General features: G+C 35.8%; 1 protein-coding gene across 1 annotated transcript in view; it reads right to left on the bottom strand.

Annotated features, from left to right (window-relative positions):
• The window catches only part of ZCWPW2 (zinc finger CW-type and PWWP domain containing 2), a 63,681-nt gene that overhangs the window by 44,650 nt on the left and 3,521 nt on the right, over positions 1-15,510 (bottom strand). The window contains exons 2-3 of the mRNA XM_087947304.1: positions 14,863-15,188; positions 3,907-4,066 (exon numbers count right to left, since the gene is read on the bottom strand). Coding sequence (XP_087803430.1) covers positions 3,907-4,066; positions 14,863-15,143 — 441 coding nt within the window. The 5' untranslated portion in view covers positions 15,144-15,188. The remainder of the gene's footprint in view (positions 1-3,906; positions 4,067-14,862; positions 15,189-15,510) is intronic.

Raw genomic sequence — 15,510 nt, 5'->3', positions numbered from 1 at the left:
CCTGTCTGATCTTGATGAAAACAAATCACCGGGGCCTGATGGATTACATCCCAGAGTTTTAAAGGAGCTGGCAGAGGTCATCTCAAAACCACTGCACCATATCTTTCAAAAATCCTGGAGCACCGGGGAACTACCAGAAGACTGGAAAAGAGCTGATGTGGTTCCCATCTTCAAAAAAGGGAAAAAAAACAGACCCAGGAAACTATCAGCCTAATATCAATCAGCCTAACATCAATACCCGGAAAGATACTGGAAAAGATAATAATAAAAAAAAAAGATTTCCCAACACCTAGAAACAAGTAATAACTAGCAATCAGTACGGGTTTGTTAAAAACAGATCATGCCAAACCAATCTTATTTCATTCTTCAACACAGTGACTAAATTAGTAGACCAGCAAAATACTGTGGACATAATATATTTAGATTTCAGCAAGGCATTCGATAAAGTAGACCACAATCTACTTCTTAGTAAGCTAGAAAAAAGTGGAATAGATAGCACCACCACTAAATGGATTTGCAACTGGCTGGCAAACTGTACTCAACGAGTAGTCCTTAATGGGTCTAAGTCTACATGGAGGAAAGTAAGCAGTGGGGTGCTACAAGGTTCCGTCTTAGGCCCAGTACTCTTCAATATCTTCATTAACGACTTAGACGAGGGAATAGAAGGGGAACTTACCAAATTTGCAGATGATACTAAGCTGGCAGGAATAGCTAACACCCAAGAAGATAGGCTCAAGATCCAAATGGATCTTGACAGACTAGAACACTGGGCCATATCTAATAAAATGAAATTCAATATAGAGAAAAGTAAAGTCCTACACTTAGGCAAGAAAAACCAAAAGTACACATATAAACTGGATGAAACCAGGCTCAATAGCAGTAACTGTGAGAGGGATCTTGGAGTCTTAGTGGACAACCAGCTAAATATGAGCAAGCAGTGTGCAGCAGCAGCCAAAAAAGCTAATGCAATCCTAAGTTGTATTAACAGAGGGATACAGTCAAGATCAAGGGAAGTACTAATACCACTCTATAAGGTCCTGGTAAGACCACACCTAGAGTACTGCATCCAGTTTTGTTCACCACATTATAAAAAAGATGTTGAGACTCTAGAAATAGTACAGAGAAGAGCAACCAGGATGATTAGGGGACTGGAGGCTAAACACACAACGAACGGTTGCAGGAACTGGGCTTGGCTAGTCTAGTAAAGAGAAGGACCAGGGGAGACATGATAGCGGTCTTCCAATATTTGAGGGGCTGCCACAGGGAGGAGGGGGTCAAGCTATTTTCTAAAGCTCCTATAGGCCAGACAAGGAATAATGGATGGAAACTGAACAAGGAGAGATTTAACCTGGAAACAAGGAGAAACTTTCTGACAGTGAGAACAATCAACCAATGGAACAGCTTGCCCTCGGAAGTTGTGGGAGCGCCATCACTTGCGACTTTCAAGAAGAGATTGGACTTCCATTTGTCAGAAATGGTGTAGGGTCTCCCGCTTGGGCGGGGGGTTGGACTAGATGACCTACAAGGTCCCTTCCAACTCTGATTATCTGTTATCTGCTTACGTTTAAGCCATTTCAAGCATTGATTTGCCATTAAGTCCAGCAGATAAGCTTGTAAGACATACATAACTACTTTCTTTCTAGTACAAGTTATTTTTTCTCAGAAGGTCATATTGAAATGTAGTGTTTCCCCAACTATATTTTCAATCTCAGAATACTTTTCTGCACTGTAGAAAAATGGACTAGATGATCTACAAGGTCCCTTCCAACTCTGATTATCTGTAAATCTGTAATGTATAGAGATAACTGCAATAACTAATGGAATATGTTTATTAAATGTATTGAAATAATTGTAAGAAATATGTGTATTAAATATATTGAAATAAATGAAATGATATAGAAGGAGAGCTGAAATGGAATTAACATTAGGGTTCAGGATCAAATGAGTAGATTAATGTCTTCTTTTTTTGAAATTGTAAACAAATCTTATGGAATTAAGACGGGGAAAAACCATGCAGAATCTGATTTATATATGCTTTGTAGTTTTAAAGGGATAATTAATTTTAATGTTTTAGATAATAAAAAGTTAAATGTTTAATGGGATTTAAAAGGGGAGATAATTAATGATTATGTAGTACTTAGAGGTGGTGCATTTAATTTGATAATTCATAAATTTCAAATGTGGAAGGTCCAGAAAAGAAGCACACCCAGAAGTACTTGCTCTAACTTTATTGTAAGTGACATTAACAGAATCTTGCAAGTCTGAAAATATAACTCTCTTTTCCACTCTTACAGTCCAAGTAGCTAGGGTGGGTCTCTTCTGAGATATTTTTATCCCACATTCTCACTGCTGCTTTTCTGACTGTTGGCTGTCTATGACTGACTGACTGTCTATGGCTCTTTCACCTGTCTCCCTTGTAATTCCTACATGCAATTACAATGAGTCTCTGGTGGCCTTTAGGGATACTGTGCCAGACATACTGTAATTCATAACTGAATGTGAAATTCCCTTTGTGCAATTGGCCATAGGCCATAGTCTATTGCAGTGTTTCCCAAAGTGGGCAGTACTGCCCCCTGGGGGGCAGTGGGATCACTTAGGGGGGGGCGCTAAGAGGCAAGGGGGTGGAGGGAGGTGCTAAGAGGCAAGGGGAGTGGTAGACGAGTGCTGGAGGTGGGTCCCTAGCAGGGCACAATTCAGGGATGGGATTCTACCAGTTCATTACCGTTCCCAATAGTTCAGAAAACCAGTAAATAAATAAATTTGTTGATGAAGTTTTCCAGACTTATGGTCCTAAGAGACTTCAACCTGGTTTCATTGGACCTGGGCTCAGAAGTGGCTTGAAATTAATGGCCACCATGACAATTGTGGATCTGATCTAATTTATTAATGGTCCAACCTACAACAGAAATCACTCACTAAATCTGGTTTTGTCCTGGGGCAATGACATAGTGGTTTGGCTTTGGAGGAAGTTAACACCATTCCTTTGGTGGAATGTAGTCTGGATTCCCAGGAGGAAGGGGATGAAATCCAGAGGGCAAAAGGGCAGCAAAGCTTAAATAGTTTGGTTGGAAGAAAGAGAGTTAATAAGGATCCTCCATAGCAGTTCTCAGATTTTATCTACAATATGGTGATACAAATAGTTGCTTTACTTTGGCAAAATTTCTGTCTACAGATGAAGAACAGTAAAGAAAACTTTTCAGAAGTAATTCCACATGTCTTTTTGGGTTGTTGGGCCTAGCAATTCTCTTGCCATAATCAGACAACCGCTATAACTTCCAATGGAGTTTCCTACTCAATATATATTAAGCATATAAATTGAATAAGGATCAATTCTCATTCTTTTCACAACCTTCAGCCAACCTATTTCATTATGTTCCTTCCAACTTGTGGTTTCTTATTCTGTGTATAAATTTTTCATGTGGACAATGAGATGTTTTGAGTTTCCTATTTTTTCTAAGCATATCATACTACTTGCAGTATAATTGAAGACCGTTCTTTAATCAATGAAGCATATATTGACTTTTTTTAGTATCATTTCTTAATTATGCAGTATGCATCAGAAATAATGTTATTTTCTAAAACCAGCCTGAATATATAGCACAATTCTTTCATGTAGGACTCTAATATGCTTTGGATTATCCTAAAAATTATTTATCTAGCACATAAAGAATACCTGTAATTTATTGAATGGTCAGTCAAGATTCCTTGGAACCCAAACTATTAGCATTAATTTATTATACGTTTTTAGTAAATGACACAAACCATTTCATAGTTTCATTATGTATTGGTATATCAATAGTGTGGCTTTTTAAAAAAATCTGTATTTTACCTGACTATAAGAGGCAACCTATGAATTTAAATAATTTAATGTAATGGTTTATCTGGAGGTTGTTTTTTTTAACCTACCTTAAATGAACTGGGATAAGGATCAATGTATTTTATGGAAGTCCAACTCCTGGAATGGGGATTCCCCAGAAACTCTACATGATGACTTTCAACATGTCCATTAAAATCGTATTTCACATACTGTCCATCAATAGGATCAGGAGAAAGAATGCCAGGCCATCTTAAAATAAAATGTTTTTAAAAATAAGTCCAGATAAAAATAAAATACATAGGTCTATGCTATATCTAGGAAGAAATATGTTTGGAGACATATCAGCAAAAGACTTATTGAATAACCAGTACAGCAATTGTAAGTTAGAGGAAAAAAGCAGACATAAGGTAATAAGAAATTAAAGATCTTATACTTATAAAATCTTGGTAAGAATTGAAGATGAGTAGTTTTTCAAAATATAAAGTTGTTATTGTTTCAAACACACTTTCCTACTGAAACCAACTGGGAAGTCTAATTACTGGATTCAGGGGATCCACAGACATGCTAGCCCACCTCTTCTATCTTGTGCTCCAATTTCATGGGCTTGCCAAGGACTTCTAGTTGACTTTTACTTACTTTACTTTATTGTCATTGCACCTCGTTCAACGAAATCAAATACTATCTTCAGTGTATATCATGACCATGACCATGAAAATAAACACAAACACACATCATTCAGCCTTCACACATTGAACCGAAAACTCCCAACACCACACCAACACTGGACTATACAGTAGGATTCAAAAGAGCTACTGCCCCGGGATAGAAGCTGTTTTTCAGCCTATTTGTCCTTGTTTTTATTATTCTGTACCATCTGCCAGATGGTAATAGTTCAAAAAAAGGGTTCCCAGGATGAGACGGATCTTTGAGAATGTTTTGAACTTTCTTAAAGCAGCAGGAGCTATAAAGCTCTTCCAAAGAGGGGAGAGGGCAACCAATAATCTTCTAGGCAATGACGTTAACCCCCTGGAGTGCTTTCCTATCTGCCACTGTGCAATTGGCAAACCATACAGAGGTGCAGTATGTTAAAATGCTCTCTATGGTGCAGCGGTAGAAGGTTACCAGCAGTTTCTCATTCAGTTGTTGTTTTCTGAGAAGTCTCAGGTAGCATAATCTCTGCTGGGCCCTTTTGACCAGGGCTGCAATGTGGGCACCCCAGGTCAGGTCCCCTTTTAGGGTAACACCCAGAAACTTAAAACTGGCCACTTGCTCCACTCGGTCTCCATTGATAAGCAAGGGCTGGATGTCTGATCTGTTACTTCTATAATCCACTATAAGCTCCTTGGTCTTATTGGTGTTGAGGACCAAGTTATTGTCTCCACACCACAAAAGCAACAGGTCTACCTTATCTCGGTAGGCAGACTCACCCCCCTGTGATGGACTCTTTGAATTACATTCACCCTATGAATTTGCATATTAAGATTGTGCTGTTAATTTCACTTCTTGACAGAAATCCCAAAATGCTATAATTATATTTCCTATATTTTCCATGTTTCTTCCACAAATTTAAGAGGCAATGTTTAAGTTATTAAAAATATTTTCTTTTATTAACCACAATTCTTCTTCATAAATATATTGTTCTGGCATGTTTTGGTTTATAGTAATAGCAATAGCACTTAGACTTATATACCACTTTGGAGTATATACCACTTAAAAGACTCCAGGCTGTCACCAAGATAAAGGAGAGTGTGCTACATGACCTTCTTTTTGCTGATGACTGTGCCCTGAATGCTGGATCAGAGCAGGAAATGCAAGCCAGTGTGGACAAATGTGTCTGAATGGTCTGAATGGTCAATTAGCAACTCCAAATCTTGACCAACAAATGCTCTGTCCTACACATTGATTAAAAAAAAAATCAGTACACCAAATAAAAGGTAGGCAGATATGACCTCACTGACAACCCTCACTCTATCAAGGATCTTGGAGTACTCATATCAAATGACTTAAGCACCAGACCTCACTGTAACAGCACTGACAAAAAAGCACTAAGAGTTGTAAATCTAATCTTATGAAGCTTCTCCTCTGGTAATATTGAATTACTAACTAGGGCATACAAAATCTTTACTAGACCAATACTCAAATACAGATCATGTATCTGGAATCCACACTGTATATCGTACATTAATACAATTGAGTAAGTCCAGAAGTATTTAACGAGAAGAGCACTACACTCTTCTGCCCTACACCACCAGCCTTGAAATTTTGGGCTTGGACAACCTAGAACTACGCCGCCTATGGTTGGACCTAAGCGTAGTACACAAAATTATCTGATACAATGTCCTACCAATCAATGACCACTTCAGCTTTAACTGCAACAATACAAGAGCACACAACAGATACAAACTCAATGTAAATCATTCCAAACTTGATTGCAGAAAATATGACTTCAGCAACAGAGTGGTCAGTGCCTGGAATGCGCTACCTGACTCTGTTGTTACATCCTCAAACCCCCACTCCTTTAACCTTAAACTATCTACTATTGACCTCACCCCATTCCTAAGTCTGTAAGGGGCGTGCATAAGTGCACAATCGTGCCTACCGTCCCTGTCCTATTGTCCCCATTTATTCATACCTATTTCCTGTATTCATATTCATGTTTATTCTTATATCTATTATCTTATGTAAGCGATTGACAAATCAGCTAAATAAATACATAAAATAAATAATAAATAAATTCGCTGCAGCATACGACAACTTTGGCCTCCTCATTAACACAACGAAGACCGAAGTGATACACCAGCCAGCTCCAAATGCCCAACACCAAGAGCCCACCATCACAAAGAAGGGACAAAAACTGCAAGCAGTGGACCAATTTACATACCTTTCCTGCACAGTGACAATTGACATTGAGGTTAACTGCAGAATCACCAAGGCAAGCTCTGCATATGGCACAGTACTGACCAACGTGTGGAACCTCCATGGAATAAGTCTTGCTACAAAGCTCAAAGTCTATTGAGCAATAGTGCTAACTACCCTGATGTATGTCAGTGAGACTTGGACAGTATATAGGAGGCACACTAGGCAATTGAACCAGTTCCACATGGCCTGCCTCCATAGATGTCTGAGGATCTGGTAGTAGGACAAGGTGCCAGATACAGAAGTCCTCTTCAGAGCAGGCCTGCCATCAGTTCACATCCTGCTGATGAAAGCCCAGACATGCTGGGCAGGCCCAGCTGCAAGGATACCAGACCATCGCACCCCTAAACAGCTCCTCTATGGTGAGCTGTCTCAAGGAAAGTGATTGCACGGAGGACAAGGGAAGAGATATAAAGACACATTGAAAGCCTCCTTCAAGTCTCTGGATATCGACACCACCTCCTGGGAAACCCTGGTACAAGATCGATTGACATGGTGCACATTGATCCACCAAGGCTATCAGACATTTGAAAACAGAAGAACAACCATAGCACAAGAGAAGCGAGCACTCCGCAAAGCCAGAGCTGCAAATGCTGCAACAATGGTGTCCACACATCTGCCTGACATGTGGCAGAACATTCTGTGCCTGTATAGGCCTTAACAGCCACCTGCAGACACACCTGGACCTGTTAGATGTCAAGGTCCTCTTCGAACACGATGGATGAACATCATCATCATCATCATCATCATATACCATTTCATAGTGCTTTATAGCCCTCTCTAAGTGGTTTGCAAAGTCAGCATATTGTCCCCAACAATCTGAATCCTCGTTTTACCAACTTCAGAAGGATGGAAGGCTGAGGCAACCTTGAGCTAGTCAGAATTGAACTCCTGATAGTGAGCAGAGAGTTAGTCTGCAATACTGCATTCTAATCACTGTACCACCACAGTTTATACTTTCAAATTGTTGGAGAACTGTAATGGAAGCTAAATAGAAAATAATAAATATAGAAATTAAAGCAGAACAAACAGATAAGAGACTGGAAGGGATGGACAGAAAAGTAACAGAGATGAACAGAGACTTGGAAGACTCGATAATCCATTTGGAAATGGAACACACAGCATTTTATTTGTGGTTCCAGAATGTCCCAGAATCGAAGGATGAAGATCTAGGAGCCATAATGTCTCAATTAATAGCAGAAGCATTGCAGAGGGACCAACAAGAGATTGTAAAAGAACTTGATGAGGTTTTTCGAATCTACACAAATTACGTGAGGCAAAATACACTGCCAAGGGAGGTCCACATTAGGTTCACCAGGAAAAATGTGAGAAATATTGTATATAAAATTACAAAGGATGAGCCGGTGGTTTATAAAGAAAAGGAAATCATGACCTTAAAACAGATCCCGAGGTGGGTGAGAAAGTTAAGGAAGGATTATAGATCTCTGGCGGCACTTCTGAACATACAAAATATTTGGTTCCGATGGCTGGTGCCAGAAGGAATGCTGGTGATGTGGCAAGAAAGAAGAATAAAAATTGAAAACATCGACAAGGTGCTAGAATTCTATGACCAGCTGGTAGAAATAGAAGAAGAAGGGAGTAGTAAGGAAGAGCTGGAACGTAAGAGTCAGGAGGACCAACAAGAAGACCAGTAACAGGAAACATGGGAAACGGAACAAGAAGAGAAAGGTAAAGAAGAGAGAGAACAATCAAAAAGAGAAGGACTAAGAACAAGACCACAAAGAGAAGCAAGAGTCAACAGAAGATTGAGACAGACCTATACTCGATAATGGAAGAAGAAATTAAATTACTCTCAATAAACATCAATGGATTGAACTCCCAGATTAAGAGAAAACAAATATTGAACGAATCAACAAAACAAAATATGTTATATTATATGTTTACAAGAAGTACATATTATATGTTTACAAGAAGTACATATCCAAAAACAACAGAAAATATCTAGACTGCCCCAAATTAGGTGTACTATTTACAGCATTGGCAGATCAAAAAAAAAAGGGGGGGGGGTAGTAATTTATGTTAAAAAAGGGATAAATGTAAAACAAATTTACGCAGATAAATAAGGTAGATATCTAATGGTACAAATTAATATGTATCAAAAACAAATATTATTGGTGGGGATATATGCCCCTAATGATAATCAAAAGGAGTTCTATAAGAGATTATACGATAAAATAATTAGTATGGGTCAAGAAAATATTTGCTTAATAGGGGACTTTAATGCCATTGTAGATGTAGAAAAGGTCTATATTAGTGTGGAACAAATTAGGAAGAAAAAAAAGAAAACTCTACCAAAAACCTTTTTTGACCTAATAAAAGAAACTAATTTGGAAGATATATGGCAGAAGAGAAACCCAAATGAGAAGGATTATACATTTTATTCTAGTCCACAAAAATCTTGGTCGAGAATTGACATGGTATGGGTGAATGGGGCAATTGAGAAAGATATAATTGCAGTAGAAATAATGCCCAATATATGGGCCGACTATAACCCAATGAAAATTACTTGGAGGACAGAGGAAAAGAAGAAGGACATGGGTATTAAACTCACAAATAATAAAAGAAAAAGAATACAGTCAGAGAATTAAGGATGAATTAGAAATATTTTTTAACAACACACCAATTTACAAAATTTATGGGACACTACAAAGGCCTATGTGAGAGCTATATCAATAGCTTGTACAGCCAAGAAAAACAAAGAAAAATGGAAGAAACAGAATGAATTACAAAAGGATTAAAAATATGAATGTGAATTCCAAAAAGATCCAAAAAATATTGAAGCAAAAAAAGAAATAGGGATGGCTAGGCATAAATTAAATTTGATATTTACAGAGGAAAATGCATGCAATTTAAAATTTGTCAAAAAGAACTTTTTTGAATCAGCAAATAAGCCTGGCAGGTGGTTATCTCATAAATTAAAGATAGAGAAAGAAAAAAGGTTAATTCAGCAACTTAAAGATGAGGAAGGGACTATATGTTATCAAATGGAGGAGAAAAAGAAAATTGTGCAAAGCTATTTTGGTGAACTTTATAAACAAGAAGAAGTTATGAAAGAAAATATTATATACTACCTAGAGGAAAATGATCTGAGCCCACTCTCTCACGAAAAAAGAGAAATACTCAAGAAAAATAACATTGGTAGAGCTGCAAAAGGCAATACAAAAACAAAATAATAATAAAACCCCAGGCCCGATGGTCTACCTGGTGAATTATATAAAAATTTGCACGAAATATTCAAACCAATACTACTAGATTTATATAATGAGGCATTATTAGAAGCTAGACTCCCGAGGTCCTGGTCTGAGGTATACATCTCCCTAATCTCAAAAGATGGCACTGATCAACAATTTCAAATTATAGGCCAATCTCGTTGCTAAATACAGATTATAAGATATTTATGACAATATTGGCAGAAAAAATGAAGCCGATTTTGAGTGAAATTATACATCCAGACCAGAACGGTTACTTACCAAAGAGACAAATTAAAAATAACATTAGAACAGTATTAAATTCAATTGAATATTATGAAGCACATTCAGAAAAACAGGCAGCTCTAATATTTTTGGATGCGCAAAAGGCATTTGATAATCTTAATTGGCAATTTATGCTGTACCAAACTAAAAACATGAATTTTGGAACCAACATAGAAAAAACACTACAAGAAATATATTCAAATCAAAAAGCAAGTGTACTGAGAAATGGAGATCGCATGGATGATTTTGAAATTGCGAAAGGAGTGAGACAAGGGTGTCCATTATCACCTTTGCTATTTATCTTGTCCCTAGAAGTGCTCCTAGCGCAACCAGGCAAAACCCAGAGATACAAGGGATTAAAATTAGAAACGAAGAGTATACAGTTCAGGTATTTGCGGATGATCTGGCATTTATAGTGGAAGACCCAATGAACATGGGACAAATATTGTTACAACAAATAGAAAAATTCAGGGAAGTGGCAGGACTCAAAATAAACAAAAATAAAACTAAGATGATAGTTAAAAACTGTACTATAAAGCAGAAAACAGAATTGGAAAATAACATGGGACTTCAGATAGCAAAAAAGGTGAAATATTTGGGAATTTGGCTATCTCCCAGATGTTCGTCAATAAAAGAAGATAATTATACTAAATTGGTAAAGCAAATTAGAAAAGAACTGGAACAATGGGCAAAACTCAAACTGTCTTTATTGGGAAGAATAGCGGTATTGAAAATGAATACCTTACTGAAATTAATATATTTATTTCAAATGATCCTGATTAAATTAGGAAAACCTTTTTTGACAGAATTAAATAAAATGACGTCCAAATTTGTCTGGTTGGGCAGGAAGCCATGTATTAAAATGAAACTATTATAAGATAATAGGAGCAGAGGTGGTCTTGGACTACCAGAATGGGAACTCTACTATCAAGCAGCGGTGCTGAATTGGGTTGGGTCAAGTTAAAAGACAAGAGAATTCTAACACTAGAAGGCCATGTCCTCCAGATAGGCTGGCATGCATTTTTGTGGGAGAAAAAACGTAATATACATACTTACTTCAATCATAATTTAATAAGAGATCCATTCATTAGAACATGGAGGAAAATTAAAAATAAACATTATATGGAAATACCACGTTGGCTGTCAACCATGGAGGCCATGATCCACCCAAATAGATTAGATTTAAGGAAAATGGTAAGTTATGAGGAATTATTAGATAGTCAAGGTAAATTAAAATCAAATCAAAAACTAAAGGAAAATGGAATTATAATCGATTGGTGGCCATATTTGCAAATCTAAAATAAATATAAAAAAGATTTGGAAGATTTTGGATTTGACAATGGGCAAAACCAATTGGACAAAATTTTAATGGGACTGGAACAAAAATTTATAACAAAAATATATAAATATTTATTAGATTTTAAAATGGAAGAGGAAACAGTGAAAGGTACAATGATAGCTTGGGCGCAGAATTTTGGATATAACATAGAATTAGGGGAATAAGAGAAAATATGGAACGTAAATTATAAGATAACTATATCTTCAGCATACAAAGAAAATCTGTATAAAATGTTTTACAGATGGTATTTGGCCCAACGAGATTAGCAAAAATATATTCCAACGTAAGGCCAAAATGTTGGAAATGTAAAAAAGTTGACGGTACATTTTACCATATGTGGTGGCTATGCCCTGAGACCAGGACATTCTGGATCCAAATTAAAAACTGGGTACAAGGGATCACCGGTCATCAGATCGAGCTCAGACCGGAAACCTTTCTTCTAGGAATTATCAAAGATCGAATCCCAAAAGAAGTAAAATATCTATTGCTACATATCACAACAGCCGTCAGAATAGCTTTTGCAGGAACTTCCGGTTGCAAGGCTTCGGCGGCGGCAGGAAACCGCTTCTCTGCGGGTCCCTGCTGCGCTCACCGCTGAGGTACCCCCGATCCAATTGGATTTGGAGGTTGTCGCTGCCCCGAAGAGGCAGCGGAAGACAGAAAAGATCCGGGCAGGGGTCTGGGGATATCGCACCCCCTTTCCCCAGCCGGCTAGACTCCTTTTTCCTGAGGCGGTGGAGCGGCTGTCAGAAATGGCAGCCATAAAGGAATCTTCAACTGGATAAGACTGTGCAGGAGGAAGACAGAAGGAGAAGTTTTCTTGGCTGAACCGGGACATTAAGTTACTTTTAAAACACCCTGGAAACCTGACTTTTGGATTGATACATTTGTTTCCAAAAGAAGTTACTATCGGCTGCGAAAGTGCTGAAAGGAAAGTTCACTCCCCTTCCTTACGGAGAAAGCAAATGAGCACAGAAAAACCTGCTTCTTTAAGGTAAAAACAAGCTCTTTGTTATAAGTGGGAAGGAGAGGACTAAAAAAAAAAAATCTTTTAAAACTGGTTGGAGGAGACGCTTTGAAGATTATAAGACCAACAACTATTTGTAATCTGGCTTTAAAATATATTTGGGATTTTGCCCCAGGAGGAAAAGTTGCAAAGAGAAGAAGAGGAAATAATTTCTGGCTGTTTGGATTGTTTGATAACTTTGACATTTGCAAATTACCTTAAGATTAAAAACATCTGGGTTGTTCTTAAAAATTTACAATGGCACCATCTCTGGATCAACTAAAAATGGAATATGAAAAATTAAAGGAAAGAGAACCAAATGGCAAGAATTCATTGGGAGCTGTCTTCCACTTTTTAGAAATGGCAGTTTCTACGTACCAGCAAATACTTGATGAAGAAGGAGAAGGAGAAAAAGAAGAAAAGGAAACCATGTTTAATGGACAAAAAAATTGATTAAGAAAGAAAATAGGAAGAGAGGAAGGAAAAATGAGAATTTAAGATTTAATAAAACAACCAAGAAAAAGAAAAATAAGGTGAAAAAAAGGTACAATGTTAGAAAGCAATTGAAAAGAGAATTACAACAGAGAGGGGAAGTTAAAAAGGTGGAGGTTAGGAGAGGTGGGGGCAAAAAGATCAGACTGAAGAAGAAAGGGAGGGAAAAAGGGAAAAAAAGCCACAGTCTGGAACAAGATATTTTTTTTAGAGATAAAGGATAAAGGATGTATAATTTAAGAAAGATTCTGCAAGAGTACATAAGATAGTATTGTAGTATTTGCATTTGAAATAGTTTATTGGAATATTATAAGATTTAACAAAATATTAAAATATTAAAATGTTTTATAATGATAGATTTCAATATTTAATAAAATATCAAAGAGAATGTGTAAAATGATTAATGTTTAGTTATACTATTAATAGAATTAGAATTAGAATGGAAATTATATATTTAATTATATTATAAGTTTATTATTCTTTTTCTTTTCAAAATGCAACATGTAGAATGTACTAAGCAGAATCAGGATAGAAATTATGTATTATTTTAAGTGTTACTTTAGGGAAAGGCGTCACACCTTAAAAGTGATTATAGGGGAAATTCTTTTGCTAAAGAGAAGAGATAAATAGATGATTGGAAAAGAACGGACAAAAGATACAAACATAATGATTCTGAAATAAGATGAAATAAACAAAATATAACTAAGAGAGTGAAAAGAAGGGAGAAGTTATATAGAAAATATAGAATGGTTAATAAGATATGAATGGTATATAAGGTGAGCACGAACTTGATTTAGGTCTGTTAAAAAAGATGTAACCCGGGGCTAAGCCACTTTTCAAAAGAAGTTTTATGTTTTGTGTTTTGGTTAGCTATGTTTTGATTGTGAATTAATAAAACCTTGGAGGAATAAAACTAAAGGGAGAGAAATTTGGAAAAGACATGTATAAATAATAATTAAGAAGGTTTTATCTTTTTATGTTTTGTTTTATGTTCTGTATTTTGTGTGTTTATGCTTGATGGAGAATTAATAAAACCTTGATAGAAAGAAATATAATTGAATAAAAGTGAAGGGAGAAACAATGAGAAATTTGGCAAAGATATATATGTGTTTAAATGGAAATGTGATAATGTGGAACTATGCTTTAAAAAATAATGCCTTATTTGCCTTGTTAAAACTTATAAGTAATTTTTGAGAAAGGAGGTTTTATACTTTGATGTCTTATGTTTTGTTTGTCTTTAAAATCAATAAAATTTGTTTTATAAAAAAAAAAGAATAGCTTTTGCACAAGTATGGAAAACTCCTAATATTCCCAATGAAGAATTAATATTACAAAAAATAATGGAAAGTGATGAAATGAACATGTTAACACTGAAACTGAAGGAAAGAGAAGACTCTAAATATTTCTTAATCTGGAATAAATGGTATGATTGGGTAGCAAACAGAAACAAGAAATAAGACAAGAAATCTAACTGTAAGAAGCCTTAAGAAAGTAAAATGTAAATACATAAAATATATAAGAATATAAGAATAACAATTATAGAAAAAGTCATTATTCAATATTAATCTAAATACAATGTCTTAAGCTATACAAGATAAAAATCTGTATAGATGTAAAAAATGCTGTTGAAATCATGTTTTTATGTTTTAATAATGGAAACGTAATAAAAATATATTTTAAAAAAAGAAAATAATTATGGTGTGCTAAGGTTAAAGAACATTTGTATATCATATCATTTTTTAAAGTTGCAATTAATCTAAATTATCTGTAATTAATGCTTAACTTCTTAAAATCTTACCTTGGCCATGTTTGCATTTTTGCCAGAACCAAGCTTCCTAATGGAAACTTAGAATAAATATATTTTAATCCATGTTTTTGAAATTGAGACTCCTTGGGAAAATATTCTTCAGCAACAGAACATTTATTAAACTGTGTATCAATATTCATATAGCAGTACCATGGTGCATTAGAATCAATATTTCCTGCATCATCTTTCAGTAACAGTCTCCATTTTAAACAGCTTCTGTTCTCACATTGTATCCACACTCTACCTATGTAAAATTCTTTTACAGAATCCATATAACAGGTCTTTATTCTTCTAGTTCGTAGAATATTTTGTTCCCTCTGAAACATAAATAACTATATTAAACATAAATCAAATTCCCATGAAACTTGTATTTCTATCTCTGTTAATAATAATAAAATACTAACTGCTCTCAAAAGTAAGTATAGTATACTCTAGTTAACTTCTACAGCTTGTGAAAAATACAGTGACTATGTGGGTAGAAATTATACTTAACTTATGAAAACATGTAAAGGTAGTTCTCAATTATAACTGAGCTATAGGTAATACAGATAGTTTTCATGAACAGGTAGTTCTCAACTACAATTTACAATCCAAAATTATGGTTGTAAGTTGTTGCAGTGATTAGGCAGGTCACCATTT

This window comes from Notechis scutatus, chromosome Z (assembly GCF_049901735.1).
Source record: "Notechis scutatus isolate UNSWTSFEM ecotype Mainland chromosome Z, rNotScu1.2, whole genome shotgun sequence".
NCBI lineage: Eukaryota > Metazoa > Chordata > Lepidosauria > Squamata > Elapidae > Notechis > Notechis scutatus.
The sequence above is the reverse complement of the archived record's forward strand: the minus strand, read 5'-3'. Positions and strand labels throughout refer to the sequence as shown.